A 20985-nucleotide genomic window follows, 5' to 3' on the forward strand; every position below is an offset into this window, starting at 1 on the left:
CGCGCGTAGGTATTTCGCGTCGTTGTGTCGTTGTTACAAAATCGCGTCGTCGCCGCGTGCGTAACCCGCGCGCGAACACATCGCGAGAGACGTCCCGGCGCGTCGCCGGTTTCGTTCGTCTCTCGGTCACTTCGTTCCGCGCTCGGCTCGCTCCGCGTGGCGACGACGCCGGTCGTGATGACGCCGCGCGGTCGGCGGGCGAGAGCCTCTCTCCCGCCGACCCGCGTCGCGACGAGCGCCCCTTCCCGGGGCGGCTTATCAGCATCCCGCCTTCTTCTCCTTCGCCGGCTCGGGCTCGCGGCACGACTCCGCGGCCGGGACGTCGTCCGTGTGCGCCGCGTGATGCTCCGCCATCGTCTTCATCACCTTACCGATGGCCGTCAGGAGCGACATCGCCGCGGCGCCGACGGGGGCGGCGACGGACGCGCTCGTCCCCGCCGCGGACGCGAACGCCTTCGTCGCCGCCGCCGCCGCCGCCGCCGCCGACGCGTCTTCGTTCGCCTCGACCGCGGTTTCGGTCTTCTTCTTCGGCTTCACCGCGGTGACGTTCGCGCTCACGACGTAATTCTCCGCGCCGGATCCCGGCATCCAGTCCTTGATGAACTCCCTGCTCTCCGCCTTCTCCTCCACGCGCACATCCGCGAACCCCGCGTCCGTTAACATCCGGACCAGGTCCGCCGCGACGGGCGCGCCCGCGACTCAGCACGACAGCGCCTCCGCGGTCTTCAACCGCGCCGGGAGCTCCGCGGTGGAGACGACGTCGCTGATCGCGAGCCGCCCCCCGGGCTTCAGGACCCGGAGCGCCTCTCGCAGCACCCTGGGTTTGTCCGGCGAGAGGTTCACGACGCAGTTGCTGAGGGTCGAGGGTCCATACGAAGCGATGATGTCGGGGTGGAGTTCACAGGCGTCAGGTGGAGTTGAAAGGCGTCGAGGGCGGGGATTGAAAGCGAGGGACCCTGGGCGGAGAGATGCGCCGGGAAAAGTCCTTAAGGATCGGCGTTCACCACGCCGACGGGGTCGTATGGGGACCAGTGTATAGAACGCACCTGATCACGACGTCCACCTCGTCGTCCGCGCACGGCAAATTCTCGATCTCTCCCAGTCGGAACTGAACGCGCGGCGGGGCGAGGCCGCGCGCTTTCGCGCCCTCGCGCGCGCGCTGGAGCATGTCCGGGGTCATGTCCACGCCGATCACGACGCCGCGCCCCCCGACGTCGTTCGCGGCGAGGAAGCAGTCGATCCCCGCGCCGCATCCGAGGTCGAGGACGGCTTCCCCCGGTCGGAGCGCCGCGAGCCGCGCGGGCGCGCCGCAGCCGACGCCGAGGTCGGCGTCGCCCGCGAGCGCGAGGTCCTCGCGCGTGTACCCGATCGCGCCGCGGTTGGGCGCGGACGAGACGCAGCACCCGCCGTCGGCGGTGGCCACCTTGGCGTAGTCCGCGGCGACGGCCGCGCGCTGCGCGTCGGCGTTCGACGACGATGACGCGGCCGTCGCGGCGGCCTTCGCGGCGTCCGCGCTCGCGCCGCCGCCGCCGCCGCCGCCGCCGCCGGACGCGCAGCACGGGGTCGTCGCCTTGCGAGGGGACCCCGGCGGAGAGCCCGCCATGGCGACCGGCGTCGGCGCCCGCGCCGCGTGCATGCCAGTGACGGTCTCTTCGGCCTCTTCCAAGACGTCATGTGAGCAGGGTCGTTCCATACAAAAACAGTTCACCGGTCAGTTGAAAGGGGGAGCGATCAAATGTTGAAACCGGGCGATGGGTGAAACACGTTTGTAAGAACGCACTATCCTGTCCCTTCAACGACCACTTTTCCCCGCGCAGTCCCCGCCCCCCGCCGCCGCCGCGCGCGGATCCGAGCATGGCCTTCGCCCCCGACGCGCACGTCGCCGCCGTCGTGTTCTCGCACCTCGGGACGGAGCCGAGCGATCGCGTCGCGCTCGCGGAGGTGAGCGACGTGTTCAAGGACGCGGAGAAGACGGACGCGTCTTTGCCGGTGCCCCCCGACGCTCTGTACGCGCTCGGTCTGAGGTTCGAACACGGCGAGGAGAAGAAGGAGTCCGACAAGGCGCTCTACTGGTGGCGCAAAGCGGCCGAGCGCGGCGACGCCGCTGCCATGTGCGACATCGGGTGCTGCTACTTCGAAGGCAACGTCGTGCCGGAAGACCGCACGACGGCGTTCTGTTGGTTTGAAAAGTCCGCGAGTTTAGGGAACGACTACGCGACCTACAGAGTCGGGGTGTGTTATGAACTCGGCCTCGGCGTGAAGCAAAACGTCCCGAAAGCGCTCCAGGCGTATTACGACTTGGCGACGATTTTTTCATACTCACATGGCGCGTGGGCCCTCTCGGAAATCTACGAACACGGTCGCTGCGGCGTGCCCGTGGACGAAGAGAAGGCGAGGAAGTGGTATCGCGTCTTCGAAGACCTCCGCGCCGACGAAGAGGCGTCGGAGGAAGAATCTGATTCAGACGAAGAGCCGGAGACGCAGACGAACTGACGCGAACGGAGCTGACTGACGTTTCAACGCACGACGAACGAGCATCACGCGCGAACGACCGCGCCTCGACCGACCGCGCCCCCGCCGGCGGAGCGGAGCGTCGACTTTCTTTTCCCCGGCGCGGCGCTCCCAGTCCTCCGACTCGCTTTGACTCTACCTCTCCCTCCCTCCCGCGGCGACGTCCGCGGCTAACGTGTCGATCAAGTCTATCGGCATCGCGTCTAACGCGACGCCGTCCGGAAGGACCGCCCTGAGCGCGCTCAGCTGGTGCGGCGCGATCACGTTGAGGACGACGACGCCGCCGCCGCCGCCGCCGCCGGCTCTCCCGCCGCCGCCGAGCCCCGCCCTCGTCCGCCTCGCGTACGCCTCCCTGCTCTTCGGCGTCTCCATGTTGATCACCAGCGACGCCCCGAGCGCGCCCTCTCCCGCGCCGGGGCTGGGCAGGCACGCCTCGGACGTCACGAGCGCGAAGACGCCGCCGCGCGCGAACGTCGTCGAAAACGTCTCGCCATCCTCCCTCCGTCGCGCCGCCCTGAACCGCTCGAGCGCGTCCGCGCGGTCGCCAGGCGGCTGGTCCGCGCGAAGCGACGCGACGACGACGTCCGCGCGGTCGTCCACTCGCGCGACGTCCTTCCCCGCGCGCGCGATGTCCTCGACGGCGTCGTCCACGCCGTCGCGCGCGTCGCGGACGACGACGACGGCGACGACCGCGGGCTTCCGATTTGTCTCGCCGCGCGCGATCGATCGGTCGGACGACGTCTGGCGCGCCGCGGCGAGGGCGACGTTGACGACGAGGTCCGCGAGCGCGCGCGGCTTCGCGCGCGGGTCGGGGAGGGCGACGTAGTAGTGCGACCCGCCGCCGCCGCCGACGGCGGGCGGCTCCATCGCGCGGCGCCGCGCGCGCGGGACTGTGTGTGTGTGATCACGACGAGAGACGGCACCGCCGATGTCAGATTCATCCGATCCCGCCGCGGTCGTCATCACTCCGAGATGGCGCGCGCCGCCTCCGCCGCCTCCCCCGCCGCCGCCGCCGCGCGTCGCCGCGACCGCGGCGGCGTCGCCGCGACGGCGTCCGCGCTGCTTCGACGCTTCGGCGACCCGAACGACGTCGCGATCGCGTCGTTCGTCGCGCGCGTCCTCGTCGTCCTCGACGCCCTCCTCTCCGTCGCGATCGTCCGTCGCGTCGCGTACACGAACATAGACTGGAACGCGTACATGGGCGAAGCGCGCGGGTACGCGTCGGGGGAGCGCGACTACGCCAAGCTGAGAGGCGACACCGGGCCGCTGGTGTACCCCGCGGGGTTTCTGTATCTCTACGACGCGCTGCGACGCGTCACGGACGACGGCGCGGACGTGCGACGCGCGCAGATGATCTTCGTGGTGGTCTACGCCGCGCATCAGGCCGCGGCGATGGCGGTCACCGTCAAAGCGCGCGTCGTCCCGCCGTGGGCGTTATCGCTGCTGTGCGTCTCGAAGCGAATACACTCCGTGTTCGCGCTGCGGATGTTCAACGATGGCGTCTGCTCGCTCGTCGCGTGGGTCGCGATCTGGCTCGCGCAGTCCAAACGCTTCGTCGCCGCCGCCGTCGCGTTGTCCGTCGCGGCGTCGGTGAAGATGAACGCGCTGTTGTTCCTGCCGCCGTTCCTCGTCCTGCTCGTCGGCCACGAGCGCGTCTCGACCGCGTGCGTTGCCGTCGGGGCGTTCGTCGGCGTGCAAGTCGTCGTCGGGTGGCCGTTCCTGTCGACGTACCCGCGAGAGTACGTCGGTCGCGCGTTCGAGTTGGGTCGGAAGTTTACTTACGAGTGGACGGTGAACTGGAAGTTCGTGTCGATCGAAACGTTCTCGAGCGATGCGTTTTCGTTAGGGTTACTCCTCGCGCACGTCGCCATCCTCTTCGCGTTCGCGCACGCGCGGTGGTATCGCAGAGGGGGCGGGTTTTTCCCCGCTTTTTTCGTGGACTTTTTCGAGCGCGCGCGAACCGACGCGGCGGCGTCGAAGCGGTTGAAATCGCTGACGGCCGCGGACGTCGTCTGCGCGATGGCGGAGGGGAACTTCATCGGGATCGTCTTCGCGCGGTCGCTGCATTATCAGTTCTACGCGTGGTACTTTCACTCCTTGCCGTTGCTGTTGTGGTCGATCAGCTCGAACGGATCCCGTCGCGGCGGAAAGGGCGGCGGGCGGCTGCGGCGCGCGCTCGCCGTAGCCGCGAGGGTGGGCGCGATGGGTGCGATCGAGTGGTGCTGGAACGTGTACCCCTCGACGCCGACGTCGTCGCTCGTGTTGTTCGCGACGCACGCGGCGTTGCTTATGTCGCTGTGGCTCGGCGGCGTCGGGATCCCATCGGGGGGACGAAGGAGAAGCCGCGGCGGCGTCAAACGCGCTCGCTCGAAGAAGAAACTTTGGTGACGAGCTCGGCGTCCTCGCCGGTTTAATACGATAGCGTAACGACTAGGTAGAGTAATAACTTAAAACAACGATACTACAGCGATACCTAGGTGCCCGCGTTCAAGTGTTCGATGGCGTACAAGGTCACGGCGACGACTATCGCGCCCGCGCTGACCCTCTTCCCGAGTCCTCGTCCGAAAAAATCATCCTCGCCGAACGCGTCCGCGCAGCCGCGATCTCTGTCTCGCTCGCGTTCTCTGACCGCGGCCACGAGGCGCGCGTCCACGACGGAGTACTTCTGAAGGAACCTGACCTTATCTCTGCGCTCTATCCACCAATGAAACGCGAGCCCGAAGACGATCTTCACGACGCACATCGGGATCTGCCGGTTCAGACACCGCACGTACGCGTTGGCGCTGCCGCCGCCGCCCTCCACGTAATGCCGACCCGCGTGCCCGCACGAGTCCACGACGTTTCGAAAGATGAACCACTTCGCCTGCTTCGAGAACTCGAACCTCAACATGATCATACTCATCACCATCGTTATCGGTCTCAACGGCAACCACACCTTGTTCCCGCGAAGCATCGAGTACTGCCGCGCGCCGAGCGCGGTCCAACATAAACCCTCGCAGACGACTTCGTACGACCTCTCGTACGCGACGGGCGCGACAGCCTGCGGCGAGGCGAGGCGAGGCGAGGTGAGGCGCGCGACGGCGTCGGCGGACGTCGAGGAAGTCAGCGAATCGAACGAACGACGCGCGGTTGGTGGTACCGCGTCATCGGTGAAGGGCATCGCGTCGGCGTCGGCGTCGGCGTCGAGGACCGAAAGCGAGGAGAGGATTTATCACGTGGTGGTTATCACGTGGTGGTTGATGACATCTCGCACCTTGAAGACGAGGGCGGCGAGGAACGCCAGCGCCCACGCGTACGCCACGAGGTACCCCAGCGGGCTGCGTATCGGCACCGGCCCTAAGCTCACGCCGCTTCGGACGTCTTTCCATCCCGCGGCGGTGAACGCGGCGAACGCGATCCACAGGCCGGTGCGGTGCACGTTGGCGTAGGGGCGAATGATCGCGAGTCGGTACGCGCGCGTTCGCTCGAAGATGAGATTCGAGAGACGCGCGGCCTCGTGCGCGTCGGAGCGGTCGACGCCTTCGATTTCGCTGCTGCGGCGTCTGAGTTCATCGAGGTCCGCGTCCGTGCTGTGGTCCGAGGACGCGACATCGCGCCGGCGGCGGCGCGGCGTCGACATCGGACATGTGACGCGCTCGGAATCACTTGAGCGGACTTATCTCCCTGGTGCGGCGCGGGTGCGGGTGCAACGAAACCCCTCGGTTAGATCGGTTAATCTGTTGATGACGGTTTGCATTTTTCCAGACTAAAAAGGCACGTGCCCGACCTGTACGTTGTACACGTGTACAGTAAGTTGTAACTTACGTAGATTAATACCTTCGTACGTACTCAAGTGTTGTGAAGGATCGACTTACTGTATGATCGACTTATGATCGACTTATGATTAAAATACGTACGAAAGTACTTTCGTACGAAAGTACCTTCGTACTCAAGTGTTGTGAAGGATCGACTTATTAGTTACCGGAAGAAGTGTTACAGGTTAGACCGTCGTTTAGGGTTCCACGCGTGATTTTTCCTGGATTTTTTTCCCTATCTTTTTACATCCTAACTGTTTACTCATACAGGCGCGAGCACGTACTCGTACTACGCGTCGGCGACGCCCCCCCGACGCGACGTCCAACCGTCCAAAGAACCGTCCCTCCCGCCGTCCGTCTCACGCGCGCACGCCGAACCACCGGTCCCACGCCGACCCGCCTCTGGTCGCGTAAAAACACACCCCCAGCGGCGAGCTCGCCGGCCCCGCGTATTCCACGCCCGCGCGGTCCTCGAACCGACCGTCGACGTCGACGTCCTCCTCGTCCTCGTCCGATGACGTCTCATCGCCGCCGTCGGATCCGATTCCTCCTCGCGCCCCTCTCCCCAACGCCCGCACCGCGTCGTCGTCGTACTCGGACGCGTCGATCAGCCCGTGATCCGCGAGCTTCTGCTTCAACCCGACGAGGTTGCTCCCGAGCTCCGCGCGGCTGTCCGCCATCGCGCGCACGAGGTCGTCGATCGCCGCGGATCGCGCGTCGTCGACGCTCCGCAACTCTGAGGGTCGTTCCATACGAGCGATGATATCGGGGTGGAGTTCAAAGGCGTCAGAAGCGGAGTTGAAAGGCGTCGAGGGCGGGTATTGAAACCGAGGGGTGGGCGGAGAGAAACGCCGGCGAAAGTCCTTAAGGAACGGCGTTCACCACGCCGACGGGGTCGTATGGGAACCGGCGTGAGATGGAACGCGCCTGAGACCGACGCCTCGAGCTCCCTCGCGCGCTCGATCAGCGCCCTGGACGACAGCACGAGCGCCTCCTGCTCCTCCGACGTCATCGTCGTCAGCGTGGGCCGCAAGAACACGATCTGCCCGTCGTTCACGTGCGCGGACACGATGGACTCGAGCCGCGTCACCTCGTCGCGCAACTCGCGCAGTCGCGCGTCCCTCGATTCGAGATCGCGTCGGTGCGCGTCTCGCGTCGCCGCCGCCTCCGCGTCCATCGCCGCGACCTCGCGTCGCAGGCCGTCGCGCGTCTCCCCCGCGAGGGAGGGCCCCGCGCCGATCGCGCGCCCGACGCCGCCGACGCCCTCGATCGCGCTCGCGCGCACCGCGCTGAGCGCGCGCGTCGTCTCCGCGAGGATAGATTCGCTCACCTCGCGCGCGAATCGCTCGCGGACGAGCACGTGCTGCGTCTCGAGGAGCCTGCGCTCCGCGATCGCGGCGCGCGCCTCCGCGGAGCCGTCGTCCAGCGCGGGGAGCCCGCCGCCGGTTCTTCCGTCCACGAGCGCGAGATCCCACCGTTCGTCGCCGTCGTCGCCGTCGACGGCGCCGGCGCCGGAGGAGGACGCGTCATGTGCGGGCGCGGCGTCGCGCGTCGGCGGCGGCGGCGGCGACGGCTTCTTCTTCTTCGCGGCCGCGTCGGCGACGGATGACGCGGGGACGCTCGAGGCGTCCGTCTCCGTGCGTTGCTGCGCGCCCTTGCCCATGATCGCTCGCGAGTGCCCGCGGCGGGGCGGGGCGGGGCAGCGCGCGGGTGTTCGCGCGAATGAAGATCCCAACACCCCCGCAGCGTCTTCGTCTCGCGCTCGTTCGAACCTCGCCTCGTCGAGGGTCGGGCGTCGGTTTCAAGGTCGAAATGAAACCGCGTCCGGGGAAATTTTCATCGGATTTTCATCGGTGATTTTTCGCGAGCGCGACGTCTGAACCTGAAAACTAAACGTCGCGCGCGCGCTCTCCCGCCGCGGCGCGCGGTCACACGCCTCCGCGCTTCTCGTCGACGCCGCCCACACGGCCGCGCGACGATGGCGATGCGCCGGTTCGCGCACGTCGCGTCCAGGCGCTGGATCGTCCCCCCGCTGGGCGAGACGTCCGCGCGCGTCGGCGGCGGCGGCGTCGGGGAACGCGCGATCCGCGCCGGCGGTGCGCAGACGACGCAGCGCGCTAGGTTTTGGAACTGGTTCCTCGGATCCAAGGACGGCGCGGACGAGCGCGACGACGACGAGGCGACGAAGAAGAAGAGGAAGGGCGACGCGCGCGGGGACGACGCGGACGACGCCGCGGCCGCGCCGGCGCGATCCGGCGCGGACGATTCCGCTCCCGGGGGATCGCCGTTCAGCCGGGCGATGCGCGACGCCGCGACGAGCGACGATCGCGACGCGTCGTCGTCGACGTCGTCGTCCTCCTCCTCCTCGAGCGACGACGACGACAACCTTCGCGACGCGCCCTCGGACGAGGTGCGCGAGCTCGCGAAGGCCATGAGAGACGTCGCGCGCGGCGACGGCGATCGCGGCGACGATCGATCCGAGCGCGCCGAGCGCGGAGATCGCGGCCGCGACGCCTCGGCGCGTAGTAGAGATGAAGGCAAGCGTCATCGTTCCGACCCTCGCGGCAAACAGAAGCCGGTGCTCTTCGTGAGGAACGTCCCGAGCCACTTCAACGCGAAAAAACTCGCGGAGCTGTTCGACGACGCCGAGAAACACCCGGTGCAGAGCGCGAAGTTCAAGCGCGAGCACCCGGAGCACGGCGCGCACGGCCTCGTGCTGTTCAGGTCGCGGCGAGACGCGGACGCCGCGCTCGAGACGATTCGCGGGAGAACGACGGCGGCGGCGGCGGACGGCGCGGGGGAGATCGTCGCCGAGTACGCGCGAAACCCGGACGCCGTCGGCGGGTCGAAGCGGTCGAAGGAAGGCGGCGACATGGAGGATGAGGATGTCGGAGGACGAAGGCGGCGGCAACCCGAACGCGAGCGCGGCGCGAGAGAGAAGAAGGACGCGAAGTCGGAGAGACTCGAGACGCGACGCGACGCCGCGACGCGCGCGGAGGGAGAGGACGCGCCTCCCTCTCCGGCGCCTCGCGCGCCGGGCGAGCCGTTCGTGCCGAGGTACGCGCGCGAGGCGGCCGCCGCCGCGGAGAGAGCCCGAGAATTCGGTGAAAAGAAGACGCCCGCGGCGGATCGCGAGGGGGACAAGCACGCCAACCTGTACGTGCGAAATTTCCCCAAAAATTTCGACGATCGCGCGCTGAGGAGGCTCTTCTCGAAGCACGGCGCCGTGCGCGCCGTCCTTCTGATGAAGGACGCCACCCTCCTTTCGCCGACCGCCATCGTTCGGTTCCGCGACGCGGCGGCGGCCGCGGCGGCGATGGAGGCGACGGCGGGCGCGATGATCGAGGGGTCGCACGAGGGGTTGCCGCTTCACGTCGAGTACGCGTTGTCGCGAGAGGAACGCGAGGCGATGCGCGCGGAGCGGATCCAGAACAAGATTGCGTACAAGGAAGCGAAGGAGGCGCGCCGAGCGAGGCAGGAGGAGATTATGAAGAAGAACATCATGCACATGCACGCGGAGAACATCCCGTCGCACCTGACGAGCGACCAGTTCAACGAGATGTTCGCCGCGTACGAGGTGTCCGCGGCGAAGCTGTATTACGCCAACGGCCCCAAGCCGTCCGCCATCTTCGCGTGTCCCGCGGAGTGCGCGGTGGGACTCGTCGCCGCGTTCCACGATCGCGAGCTCCCCGGGTGCCCCGCGCCGATGAAAGTCACGCTGAGGCAGGAGAAGAGCGCGGAGAGGCAGAGGACGCAGGCGCGGCGCTACGGCGAGGTGGAGGCGTCGTTCGAGAGCGACGACGCGACGCGCGCGAAATACCGCGACGCGGAGGAGAGGACGCGCGTCATCGCGGCGAAGATGCGCGCGGAGATCGACGCGGAGAGGATCGCGCGGCGGAGCGATCGCGATCGCGCGCGCTCTCGGCCGGGAGGGGGACCGGGACCGGGACCGGGTAGTACTGAGCTCCCGCCGCGGGCGAAGCCGTACGAGTACGTCCCGAGATCCAAGCGCGGCGACGACGCTTCCGACGCCTCCGGGCGACGCTCGACGGTGTACGTCGACGGGAAACAGCGCGCGTACGGGAGCCGCCGCCCCGGCCCGGTCGCGGGGCCCGACGGCGAGATCAACCCGGAGCGTCCTCGTCGCGCCGGGGTCATGGAGCGTCAGGCGCGCAGGAGCGGCGGCGGCGGCGGCGGAGGCGGCGGCGGCGCGGCGGAGGCGCGCGCGAAGCTCGAAAACGCGACGGCTCGAATGCGCGCGCGCGGGAAAGACGTCGCCTTCGGCGGCGCGCGCGAGGAGCGCGGACGAGGACGGCGGCGCGACGACTTCGGCGAAGGCGGCGGCTGGGGAAGCGGCGGCGGAAAAGGCGGCGGCGGCGGGCGCGGCGCGTCGTACGACGACGACCCGGAACGCACGCGGCTGTCCCCGGAGGTTGAGGCGCAGATGAAACTTCGCAGAGAGGAGGTGCTCCGCGCGGCGACGGGCGACGACCAGTACGACTGGGACCCCGCCAAGTTCGAGCGGTTCCACAAGGTGCAGCTCACGGAGAACCACATGCACTCCGAGTTCATCTCGTGCCCGATCGTCCCCGGGTACACGCGCGAGATCGATCGGTCGCACATGAGGGGCGAGAAGCTTCTGGACGCGAACAAAGATTGGATCATGCGCGTCGCCGGCATCGGCTCCGACGAGGAGTACGAGAGGATCAAGGCGCAGACGCTCGAGCGGCACGAGACGCTCAAGAATATCCAGGAGCAGCAGCGCGTGTATCGCGGCGAGTCGCCGTTCAAGGCGGACTTCATCGCGGAGCGGAAGTCCATCGCGGACGAGGTGGCGGCGATGAAACCGTCGAACCCTCTCGCCGAGTTCGCGCGGAAAGCCGCGGACGCGCTCGACGCCAACCCGAACTGGGCGTACGACAGGAAGATCGCGACGATGAAGAAGCTGATGCGGCTGAGCGACACGCTGGCGGCGGAGACGGAGACGACGACGACGGCGGCGGCGGCGAAGGAGTCGCAGTCGCAGTGAAGAGGAGGAGAGTGCGGGGGGAGGGGGAGACGCGTCGTAGTCTGAGACGAGCTCTGAACTCTAAAAAGACGACGCGTCGGCTCGCGTGTTTTTCCCGGTCGCGAAATTGGCACCGAACCCGTTTCACTGGTGCCCAAACGCGCGTGTCGCTGTCGGCACCGAGAGACAATAAATCGCTGCGTGCCGTCTTCTGGAAAACCCCGTCGCGTCGCGTCGCATTCCCGCGCTCGCGCCGCCGCGCTCGGTTCGAACGTCGACGTCGACGCGCGAACGTTCGCTCAGCCGCGCGCGCTCGCGTTTCCCCGCGCTCGTCTCGTCCTCGCGCGCTCGGCCGCGTCGCCGCGGTCGCCGCTCCGGATCTGAATCGAGCGTCGCTCGATCGGCGCCGAGGGAGGTTTCGTCAGAGCGTCGCCGTCGTCGCCGTCGCGCGCGTCGCCGCGGGTGCGTCTCGACTCCTTCGCGCTCGAGCGCGCGATAAATCGCCGGGTCGTCGGTCTTCGCGCGGGATCGCCCCGCGCGGAGGGCGAATCCGTCGTCGAACCCGCGCGCGCGGCGCGTCCCCCGCGGCGTAATTCGCCGCTCGAGGAACACGGCACCCGCGGCGTTCGTTCCCTCTCTTCGGGGAATTCGACGCGACGCCGCGCCGCGCGTTCCCGCGCCGTCGTCGTCGCGTCCATCCCGCGCGCGCGCTCTCCGACCGCTCACGAACCTCCTCGACGTCCGCGTCCTCGCGTTTCCGACGACAGAGCGGTCGTGCGCCCGTCGACGCGCGCGCGAACGCGGGGTTCACGGCCCTCGCGCGCCTCGGTCAATCGGCCGACGCCTCTCCGGCGGGCGCGCGGCCGCACCGAGCGAACGAATTCCCAGTACACCGCCCTAATTCCGCAGCCGCCGCCGTCCTCTAAGACGGGCGGCGGGCATCCTCCAGCGAGATGATGGTCAAACCCGAGGGCGCGGAGGACGACGTCGACGTCCCAACGCGGCGGCCGAAGACGGTCGTCGGCGCGTTCACCGCCGCGATGGAGGCGTCCGACGACGACGACGACGACGACGCGGCGGCGGCGGAAAACGACGGCGCGCGCGATGGGGAGGCGAGAGGGTCCCTCGGCGACGACGACGACGCCGGCGCCGCGGCGAACGCGGCGGCGAACGCGGCGGCGAACGCCAAGGACGACGAGGAGGACGACGAGGAGGATGACGACGACGACGACGCGCGCGGCGCCGCCGAGGTCAAGACCGAGGGCGGCGTCGGCGGCGGGGACGACATGGACGAGGGCGCGGACATGCTCATGCTCCTCGGCGAGCTCGGCGCCGCGGCGGCCGGCGGCGGCGACGACGGCGATGGCGACGCCGCCGCCGCCTCCGCGCCGGCGGGCGCGAAGTCGCCGAAGAGCCCGGGGGGCGCGAACAAGCGCAAGGGCGGCGGCGGGGGCGGTAAGCCGGGAACTTCCGGCGCGAAGCCGCAGGGAGGCGGCGGCGGCGGCGGCGGCGGCGGCGGCGCGGGCGCGGGCGCGGGCGGCGCCCCCGGAGAGGGCGTCTCCGGCCCCGTCGGCGAGTGGCTCAAAGCCGAGGGCGAGGCGCGAATGAAGATGGCGGACCACCGTCGTCTGATCTACCGCTGGACGAACGCCATCTATCGGCTGCTCGGAATGAAAATTCCGCGCGGCATGGGGTCGCTGTTCGACAAGGGCGAGAAGAACAAGCGCGAAAAGTTCGACCGCTTCCTGTCCTACTACTACGGCACGGAGACGTTCGAGCCCGGGACGTACTGGTACAACAACGCGGACACGATACAGTTCTTCATCGAGCTCGTGAGGATCGCGACGAGGAACAAGACGACGCTCGAGCCCATCACGATCCAGAAGCTCTTCAGGAAGAAGGACCCGACGCGGCAGGCGAGCACGTGGATCATGGTCCAGGAGGAGCTCGACAAGACGTCCGTCACCGCGGCGGATCTGAGGGCGCTGTTCGAGGGGCCGCCGAGGGTGGAGCACGGGTTCCCGCGCGGGCGACCTCTGTTCGTGCCGATCCCGAAGAACCCGAAGGGGCACCACAAGTACAACAAAACCGGCGAGAACGGGGAGTCCGTGCCGACGTCGCCGGCGCCGCCGCCGAAGGAAAAGAAGGAACGCGGCGGCGGGAAGTCGTCGACGAATGCGGCGAACCGGGCGGCGACCGCGAACCAGGCCGCGGCGAACGCGGCGAACGCGGCGAACGCCCATAGCGTGGCGGCGGCGGCGGCGGCGGCGATGGCGGGGTTCGGCGCCGCGGGCGGCGTCGACTTCGCCGCCGCCGCCGCCGCCGCGGCGCGCGCGCACGCCGCCGCGGTGCACCAACACGCGCACGTCGCCGCCGCGCACACGAACGCGCTCGCCGCGCACGAGGCCATGCTCCGGCAGTTCGCGTCCGCGGTTCCAAACGCGTCGGGGATCGCGACGCCGTCCGCGCAAACACGCGTGGTGTACGACCCCGCGACGTCGGCGGCGATGAACCACGCGCAGCGACAAAACTCGCTCGCCGCGCTTCTCTCCGGGTCTACATTCTCTGGGAAAAATGACGTATCGAGGACGCCGTCGAGGGACATGTCCGGCGTCCTCGCGGGGGAGATTTTAGCCGCGGCGAGCGCGCCAGGGGCGTGCGAGGGGATCACGCTCGCGCCCGGGTCGTCGCCGGTGGGTGGGAACGTCGCGACGTTCGGCGGCGGCGCGCGGCGCGTCCGCGGCGACGGCGACGGCGGCGGTACAGCTGGCGGCAAGCGGCGGAAACTGGACGGCGCCGGGTCGACGCACCACGCGCCGTTGCTGCGACGGATGGAGTCGAACGGTGACGACGAATTCGGCGACGAGCCGTTAAACTATCCGGAGACGCCCGCCGCGCCGACGCGTCTGGTCGGCGACATCTTCTTCGGCGTCTTAGGCGACGTCTTGGGCAAGGTGTTTAACCTGAAGACGTCCTTCGGCCCCACCGTCTCGGGCGCCACCGCGTGCGAGGAGGGCCGCGAGAGGCTCGCGACGCTCGCGGAGGAGCTCGCGAAGAAGCTCCCGGACCTCTCGGGCGCCGCGGAGGACGCGTCGAGCGACGGCGGCGGCGTCCGCGGCGGACGCGCGACGAGGGAGCCCACCGTCGATCGAACCGCGCTGAACGCGGAGGTGGACTCCGTCGTCGTCGCGAGCAAGGCGGCGGAGACGGCGTGGCGGCGGTACACCGAGGCGACGACGCGCGCCGCGCAGAGCGCGCGACGCGCGAAGGTGGCCGCGGGGAGATGCGACGCCGCGAAGCGAGAGCTCGCGGGCGCGAAGATCGCGCGAGACGCGACGCTAAATCTCGGCGACGGCTCCTCCCTCGGCGCGTTCTCCCTCGACGGGTTCGACGCGGGCATCGCGCGCGAGGTGACGGCGCGCGTCGACGCGAAGATCGCGACGCTGACGGCGACGGTCGCGGAGCTCGCCGCGACGGTCGCGTCCGCGACGAAGGAGGAGGCGGAGGCGCGAGGGCAAGCCGCGACGTCATCGCGCGCCTTCAAGCCGCCGTACGACGAGGTGCACAAACGCGCGCTCAGGCTGCGCTTGGGCGCGGAGGAGCGCGCGGAGCGGCAGATCGCGCGCGCGCTGGGGAGGGCGGATCACCTGGTGGAGCACGCGGAGCGGCGACGCAAGGATCTCGAGAAGAGAGCCGCGGGGAAGGGCGCGGGGAAGGAGAAGGAGGCGCCCGGGAAGGGCGGCGCCAAGGGCGCCGCGACGACGAACGGGACCAGGGTAACCGCCCACGCGACGACGAACGGGGAGAGAGAGGCGATGGAAGAGCTCGCCGCGCGGGCGAAGATCGCGCGCGAGGGGCAGGCGCTGTTGAGACGCGCGGCGGACGCCGCGAAGACGGCGATCGAGTGGAGCAAGCACGAGATCGAGCGGCTCGACGTCAGGGACCGGCCGTGACGCGACGCGACGCGAGACGAGACGAGACGCGATGCGTTTTTTTTTTCGATCGATGGATGGATGGATCGATCCGCCGTCCGCCCGGTCTACGCGCGCGCGCGCGCGGTGAATATAAACTTTGAGATGCGAATACAACGTATGCGCGCTACTACAGTACAGTACAGTACAGTACAGTGCGCACGCGCGCGGCTTCACTGGATGAGCTTCACGAGGCTCGCCGCGATCTCCGCTCTCCGCTTTTCGCACATGCGCGGCGACGGCTTGAAATACTTTAACATTCCGTCCCACGGCACGGGCTTTATCCCCGCGCGTTGACAGATCATCGACCGCACGCGTTCCGCGAACTGTATGCCATCCTCCCCCGGTCGTTTCTCCTGCGGCTCCATGTACCACACGTCCGCGACCACGGCCCACGACGACATCAGCGACATCAGGTGTTGCGTGAACGACTGCCGCCGGCTGTGCCAAAACGTCTCCGCGAACGTCTTGTTGTACTTGATCGCGATGGGAACCACCTTGCACCCCAAGTCGAACGCGCCGCGCTTAAACATGACGCAGTACTCGTTATTCACGCACGTCCCCTCCGGGAAGATGAGCAGCGGCAGACGGTCCGGGTCCCTCACGTGCTCTCGTAGCCTTCGCTGCACCATCTCTCGGTCTTTGCTCTCCGTGCGGTTGAACCGAATGCAGTCGATCGCGTCCATCGCGGTGTTCTGTAAGAAACCGACCCACCCTTTGTTCTGCTGCGCGATCGCGCTGAACGGCGTCATCTGCGTCAATATGATGTAGTCGATCATCGACGTGTGGTTCGCGACGTAGACGTACCCCGCGCGCTTGTTCGGCTTGGGACCGTGGTACTTGATGACCCCGCCCCAGGTCACGATGTAAGACGCGGCGTACATCTTCACGAGCTTCCTCTCGAACTTCGCGCGCGTCTTCCCGCGGAACAGCGCGTGCACGACGCCGAACGAGGAGAAGAAGAGGAACTGCGAGCACATGAACACGGTGAACCGCGCGGGGAAGAGGACGAAGTACCGAACGATCACGCCGACGACCCACGTCGGGAACAGGTAGAAATTCCAGTTCCACGCCGGGTTCTCGCTGTAGTTGAAGCACCGGTGGAACGAGTCGTCCACGATCGCGTTCGCGGCGTCTTCGAGGACCCCGCTCGCGTCTAACAGGCGCGGCAACACCGCGTTGTTGCCGCCTTCCGTGAATCGCATCGACGCCGCGCGCTCGATGGCGAGCCCGGACGTGACTCTCTCGACGTCCTCGGACGCGCGCGCGCTCGGGGACTCGAGGTCGCCGAACTCCTCCGCGACCTCGCGCTCTTTCGTCTTCGGCGTCTTCACCGGCGTGGTCGCCATGATTCCGGGACGCGGGGGGGATCGAACCCGGGGGGTCGGAGCGCGACCCGAGGCGCGGGGCGCGATGGAATGAATGCCCGCCCGACGAGGGATTCTTCGATCGAAACTGAAGTCGCGCGCAAGCGCGATCTCGGATCACGCGCCGCGACGCTTCGCCTGCCCTCCCCGGGGCCGTTTCATCACTTCGCGCCGCGCGGGGGAGCACTCGCGCCGTCGCCGACGCGGACGCGCGCGTCGTCGCGAGCGACGCATCGCGCCGCGCGCCGCCGCGATACGCGTCGATCGACGCGAGTCCGCGGCCGATCGAAGCGGACGCGAGCGCGGCGCCGCGGGGACGACGCGCGCGCGCGTCTCTCGCGTCGCGCGAGATCAGATCTGATCGTCGCGCGCGGTCCGGTCGTCGTCCGAAATGGCGTCGTCGTCGTCGCCGTCGCCGTCGAGGGCGCCCGCGATCGAGGACGACGGCATCCCGGGCGGGCCCGGGGTGTACAGCACGCGATGCCCGCCGCTGCCGCGGCTGCGCGTGAAGGAGAGCAGGGACGTCGTCCGACGCGCGACGCTGCGTGCGCGAGGGATCTTCTCGGAGGAGGCTTCGGAAGAGCCAAAAGCGGGCGACCGCGACGGCGACGGCGGCGACCGCGACCGCGACGGCGACGGCGACGGCGGCGACCGCGACCGCGACGGCGACGGCGACGACGCGACCGACGCGCCGCGCGACGGCCGAAGCGCGCGCGTCGAGATCTCGACGCGGACGCTCCTCCAAACGCCGCCGAAGCTGAACCGCCTCGGCGGCGGCGGCGGCGGCGACTTCAGCGTCGGCGTCGGCGCGGACCGGCACCTCAAGGTGGCGCACGAGGCGCGAAAGCTTCGCGACGAGCGCAAGCGCGAGATGCTGCGCGCGGGGTGCAAGCCGAAGGGCGTCGCGGGACCGGACGACCCGATCGTCGCCGCGGTCGCCGCGGAGGTGCCGACACGCGAGGAGCGACAGCTGCGCGCGTGCGAGGCGCTGGAGAGGAAGCGCGCGACGCTCGAGGGGGTGGCGCTGCGCGCGACGAACGGTGCGCGCCGGCCGCGCGCGGCGTTTTTTTGGTTTTTTTTTGGTTTTTTTTTTTCTTCCGTCGTCGACGCCGGCGGCTGACCTCCCTCTCTCCCTCCCTCCCTCCCTCCCTCCCTCCCTCCCTCCCTCGCCGCCGTCTCCCCCCGCGCGCAGCGTACAACAACGCGGTCGCCGCGCGTAAAGAACGCGAGGCGACCCTCGAGGCGATGCGCCTCGAGCTGACGCGCATCGCGACCGCGCAGGACAAAGAGAGCGGCGTCGGCGTCGAGACGCGCCGACGCCATCGCGCGTTGACCGAACGCGCGCGCGCGCAGGCGGCGGCCACCGCGGAGGAAGCCGAGCGCGTGACCCCGATGTACGCGCACATCGCGGAGCGGCTGCGGCGGGGCAACCTGAAGCTCGAGCAGGGCGCGGAGGCGCGTTTTGTTCTATCTCACGCCGGTCCCCGTACGACCGCGTCGGCGAGGTGGACGCCGATCCTTGAGGACTTTATCTCCCGGCGGCGCATCTCTCCGCCCAGGGTCCCTCGCTCACAATCCCCGCATACGATACCTTTCAACTCCAACTGACGCCTTTCAACTCCACCCCGACATCGTTCATCGCTTCGTACGGAGAAGGCGCTGAAGGAGACTTCGAGCGACGTCGACGCGGACCACGCCGCGTGCGCTGAGTATCGACGCGCCGCGAGAGAGGCGGAGAAGCGCGCCGCCGACGCGCTCGACTGGGTCAGGTATGCACGCAGACTGGTCCCACCACGACTGCAGCCGCGTTCGGTTCGCGCGATGCGCTTAGATCCTTAATAAGGACTTGACTTCGCCTGCCGCCCCCCGCGCGCGTTTCCGTTTCTCTCCGCCCGTCCCACGGTGTTTAGTACCCGTCCCGCGAACGCTCGACCGCGACGCGTCGCGACGACTCTGACTGACGCGTCCCCGCGCGCCGCCCCGACGTTGTTCGTCGCTTCGCAGGGCGCGACACAGAGAGAAGAAGGAGGGGTGGCGCGCCGACCTCGACGCCGCGCGTCAAACGCGCGAGAAGGAGGCGGAGGACGTGAAGCACGAGCGAACGGAGGACCGCGCGAGCGCGCGACGGTTGGAGATCACGAGAGCGGCGCGCGAGGCGAAGCTACGGAGCAAGTCGTTTCTGTCCGCGGGCGCGAGGGCGGCGACCGCGGCGAGAGAAGAGAGCGAAGAGACGGCGAGGACGGCGGTGATGAAGCTCGCGGCGAGCCTCGGGATCGAGAACACGGCCGCGTGCACCCCCGACGACGTCCTGGGCGCGTTCGAGAAGAGCGAGGCCTCGAAGACGAGCAGCGAGGCGACGATCGCGGAGCTGCGCGCGCGGGAGAAGGAGCTGTGGATCGCGCTGCGCGAGGAGACCGCGACGCTCCAGCGGCACCGACTCGGCATCGCCTCCGCGAGAGTCAGCGAGAAGGAGAGAGACAGAGACAGAGACAGAGACAGAGACGGAGACGGAGACGGAGACGGCGGGAAGAAGTCTACGACGCGGCGCGTGAGCGTGATCACGACGATCCCTTCGATCGCGCGGAAGCCCCCGCGGCCGTCCGCGTCTGTTGGCGCTGCCGTGACGCCCTCCGCGACGACGTTGCGCACGGTGAGCCGCGTGTCGGACGAGGAAATCACGCTCGCCGCGCGACGCGTCGGCGTCTTCGAAGAGAAGCTCTTGGTCGGCGAGAAGAAACTCGTCGCCGCGTTCAAGCGGTTCAACCGCGCGATGACCGCGCTCGCGACGATCGACGAGGGCTTAAACTCGATCGACGACATGATCGACGCCGCGTTCGAGGTCATCGGACGCCCGAGCCGGGGCACGCGGTTCCCCCCCCCGCGCCGGTCGCGCGCGTCCGTCGCGTTGAAAACCGTGGACGAGAGCGACGGTTCGTCTTCCCAGGACGGCGGCGGCCGCGGAGGCGGAATCGGAATCGGAAGCGTCGCGGGCGGCGGCCGCGGCGCCCTCGGCGGTCTGAGCCAGAGCCTTCCGCGACGGACGAGCGCCGCGATCGGCGGGAGGCTGTCTAGCGCGAGCGTCGTCGCGGTCTCGAGGGCGAGGGCGTCCGTCGGCGGCGCGCGACTCTCCTCCGCGCGACTCTCCTCCGCGCGACTTTCCTCCGCGCGACTCTCCTCCGCGCGACTCTCCTCCGCGGCGCCGCCGCCGGGGGGACGCGAGCCCGAGCCCGCTTCGAAGAGTCTCCGTCGGTTCAGCGTCGGTGGCGCCTTCGTCATGGAGTCTATGGATTTGTCGTCTTCGTGCGCGATGCACTCAAACGACGACGACGACGACGACGCGCCGATCGCGCCGGCGTTCCACGCCGAGCTCCCGCGCGAGAGCCGCGCGTCGCGAGGCGCCGAGGTGCGTTCTATACGCTGGTCCCCAAGCGACCGCGTTGGCCACACATGAACGCCGTTTCTCGAGGACTTTTGTCCGCGTGCGTTTCTCTCCGCCCACACCTCGCTTTCGATCCCCGCCTTCGACGCCTTTCAACTCCAACTGACGCCTTTCAACTCCACCCCGACGTCGCCTCGCACGGACCCTCGACCCAAAGCCGCTCTCCGCGGAGACCTTACGCGCGTACAAGAGGCTCCCCGGCCGCCTCTCCGCGATCGCGTCGCAGCTCGAAGACGTCCTGACGCGGTCGATCCCGAGCGAAGGGCGCATGGCGCGCGTCTCCGTCGCGCTCGGGGTGCGGTCCATCGTCGAAGGCGGCGCCGGGATCGCGATCGATCACCCGCTCGCGGGCACCGGGAAACGGATGGGGAAGGTGCGTTTCGCCGCGCAGGAGGTTGACGACGACCCGGCGGGGATGCGGTTGAAGCGCGGGAGGCAGTACGTCGCGCTCGCCAAGAAGTGGTGCTTCAAGGCTGGGCCGCCCGTGGAGAGCGAGAGCGAGAGCGACGACGACGGCGGCGGCGGCGGCGGCGGCGGCGTGAAACCGTCGGGCGGGTCGGAGTCCGCCGCCGTCGCGGGGGCGACGACAACCGAGTCCGCCGCCGGGTTTAAGGTGCGTTCTATACAAACGTTTTTCACCCTTCGCCCGGTTTCAACATTTGATGGCGTCCCCTTTCAACTGACCGGTGAACTATTTTTGTATGGAACGGCCCTAAGATCAAGTCGAGACGCGGGCGGATCTCGGATCCGGACAATCCAACGTCGAGGATCGTGTCGAGGGATTTGTTGAAGAGCGCGTCGGTGCGAGCGGAGGCGATCCGAGCGAAAGCCGCCGCCGCCGCGCGCGAGCACGACTGAGATTCCGTCGCGTCGCGTCGCGAGGGTACAGTATCCT

At 68.8% G+C, this 20985-nt stretch overlaps 11 protein-coding genes across 11 annotated transcripts; 5 read left to right on the forward strand and 6 right to left on the reverse strand.

Moving 5' to 3' along the window:
• Window positions 1-7: 7 nt before the first annotated feature.
• Window positions 8-1633, reverse strand: MICPUCDRAFT_70215 (methyltransferase). Its single transcript, XM_003064132.1, has 2 exons — window positions 1047-1633; window positions 8-853 (listed from the first exon to the last, which is right to left on the reverse strand). Exons 1-2 carry the CDS (start codon window positions 1601-1603, stop codon window positions 256-258), a joined length of 1155 nt encoding a protein of 384 aa, XP_003064178.1. The 5' UTR covers window positions 1604-1633; the 3' UTR covers window positions 8-255.
• Window positions 1634-1854: 221 nt separating this feature from the next.
• On the forward strand, window positions 1855-2493 carry MICPUCDRAFT_53884 (uncharacterized protein; the record flags this gene model as incomplete). The annotated part of the gene is made up of 1 exon (XM_003063945.1): window positions 1855-2493. One exon carries the CDS (start codon window positions 1855-1857, stop codon window positions 2491-2493), a length of 639 nt encoding a protein of 212 aa, XP_003063991.1.
• Window positions 2494-2646: 153 nt separating this feature from the next.
• On the reverse strand, window positions 2647-3378 carry MICPUCDRAFT_53885 (uncharacterized protein; the record flags this gene model as incomplete). Its single annotated transcript, XM_003064133.1, has 1 exon — window positions 2647-3378. The coding sequence occupies one exon, from the start codon at window positions 3376-3378 to the stop codon at window positions 2647-2649; it is 732 nt and encodes a 243-aa protein (XP_003064179.1).
• A 240-nt stretch (window positions 3379-3618) lies between these two features.
• On the forward strand, window positions 3619-4818 carry MICPUCDRAFT_3334 (glycosyltransferase family 58 protein; the record flags this gene model as incomplete). The annotated part of the gene is made up of 1 exon (XM_003063946.1): window positions 3619-4818. A coding segment is annotated over one exon (1200 nt), but the record flags the coding sequence as incomplete, so codon positions are not given.
• A 166-nt stretch (window positions 4819-4984) lies between these two features.
• On the reverse strand, window positions 4985-5671 carry MICPUCDRAFT_53887 (uncharacterized protein; the record flags this gene model as incomplete). The annotated part of the gene is made up of 1 exon (XM_003064134.1): window positions 4985-5671. One exon carries the CDS (start codon window positions 5669-5671, stop codon window positions 4985-4987), a length of 687 nt encoding a protein of 228 aa, XP_003064180.1.
• A 51-nt stretch (window positions 5672-5722) lies between these two features.
• On the reverse strand, window positions 5723-6130 carry MICPUCDRAFT_53888 (uncharacterized protein; the record flags this gene model as incomplete). The annotated part of the gene is made up of 1 exon (XM_003064135.1): window positions 5723-6130. The coding sequence occupies one exon, from the start codon at window positions 6128-6130 to the stop codon at window positions 5723-5725; it is 408 nt and encodes a 135-aa protein (XP_003064181.1).
• A 395-nt stretch (window positions 6131-6525) lies between these two features.
• MICPUCDRAFT_66248 (uncharacterized protein) lies at window positions 6526-7968 on the reverse strand (the record flags this gene model as incomplete). Its single annotated transcript, XM_003064136.1, has 2 exons — window positions 6526-7041; window positions 7233-7968. 2 exons carry the CDS (start codon window positions 7966-7968, stop codon window positions 6665-6667), a joined length of 1113 nt encoding a protein of 370 aa, XP_003064182.1. The 3' UTR covers window positions 6526-6664.
• Window positions 7969-8283: 315 nt separating this feature from the next.
• MICPUCDRAFT_49091 (uncharacterized protein) lies at window positions 8284-12172 on the forward strand (the record flags this gene model as incomplete). Its single annotated transcript, XM_003063947.1, has 1 exon — window positions 8284-12172. One exon carries the CDS (start codon window positions 8284-8286, stop codon window positions 11332-11334), a length of 3051 nt encoding a protein of 1016 aa, XP_003063993.1. The 3' UTR covers window positions 11335-12172.
• Window positions 12173-12266: 94 nt separating this feature from the next.
• Window positions 12267-15399, forward strand: MICPUCDRAFT_53891 (uncharacterized protein; the record flags this gene model as incomplete). Its single annotated transcript, XM_003063948.1, has 1 exon — window positions 12267-15399. One exon carries the CDS (start codon window positions 12267-12269, stop codon window positions 15264-15266), a length of 3000 nt encoding a protein of 999 aa, XP_003063994.1. The 3' UTR covers window positions 15267-15399.
• Window positions 15400-15457: 58 nt separating this feature from the next.
• On the reverse strand, window positions 15458-16489 carry MICPUCDRAFT_36845 (uncharacterized protein; the record flags this gene model as incomplete). Its single annotated transcript, XM_003064137.1, has 1 exon — window positions 15458-16489. One exon carries the CDS (start codon window positions 16487-16489, stop codon window positions 15458-15460), a length of 1032 nt encoding a protein of 343 aa, XP_003064183.1.
• Window positions 16490-17042: 553 nt separating this feature from the next.
• Window positions 17043-20880, forward strand: MICPUCDRAFT_53893 (uncharacterized protein; the record flags this gene model as incomplete). Its single annotated transcript, XM_003063949.1, has 4 exons — window positions 17043-17733; window positions 17844-18156; window positions 18656-20054; window positions 20248-20880. 4 exons carry the CDS (start codon window positions 17043-17045, stop codon window positions 20878-20880), a joined length of 3036 nt encoding a protein of 1011 aa, XP_003063995.1.
• Window positions 20881-20985: the final 105 nt, after the last annotated feature.

This window comes from Micromonas pusilla (assembly GCF_000151265.4).
Source record: "Micromonas pusilla CCMP1545 genomic scaffold MICPUCscaffold_16, whole genome shotgun sequence".
Taxonomy (NCBI): domain Eukaryota; kingdom Viridiplantae; phylum Chlorophyta; class Mamiellophyceae; order Mamiellales; family Mamiellaceae; genus Micromonas; species Micromonas pusilla.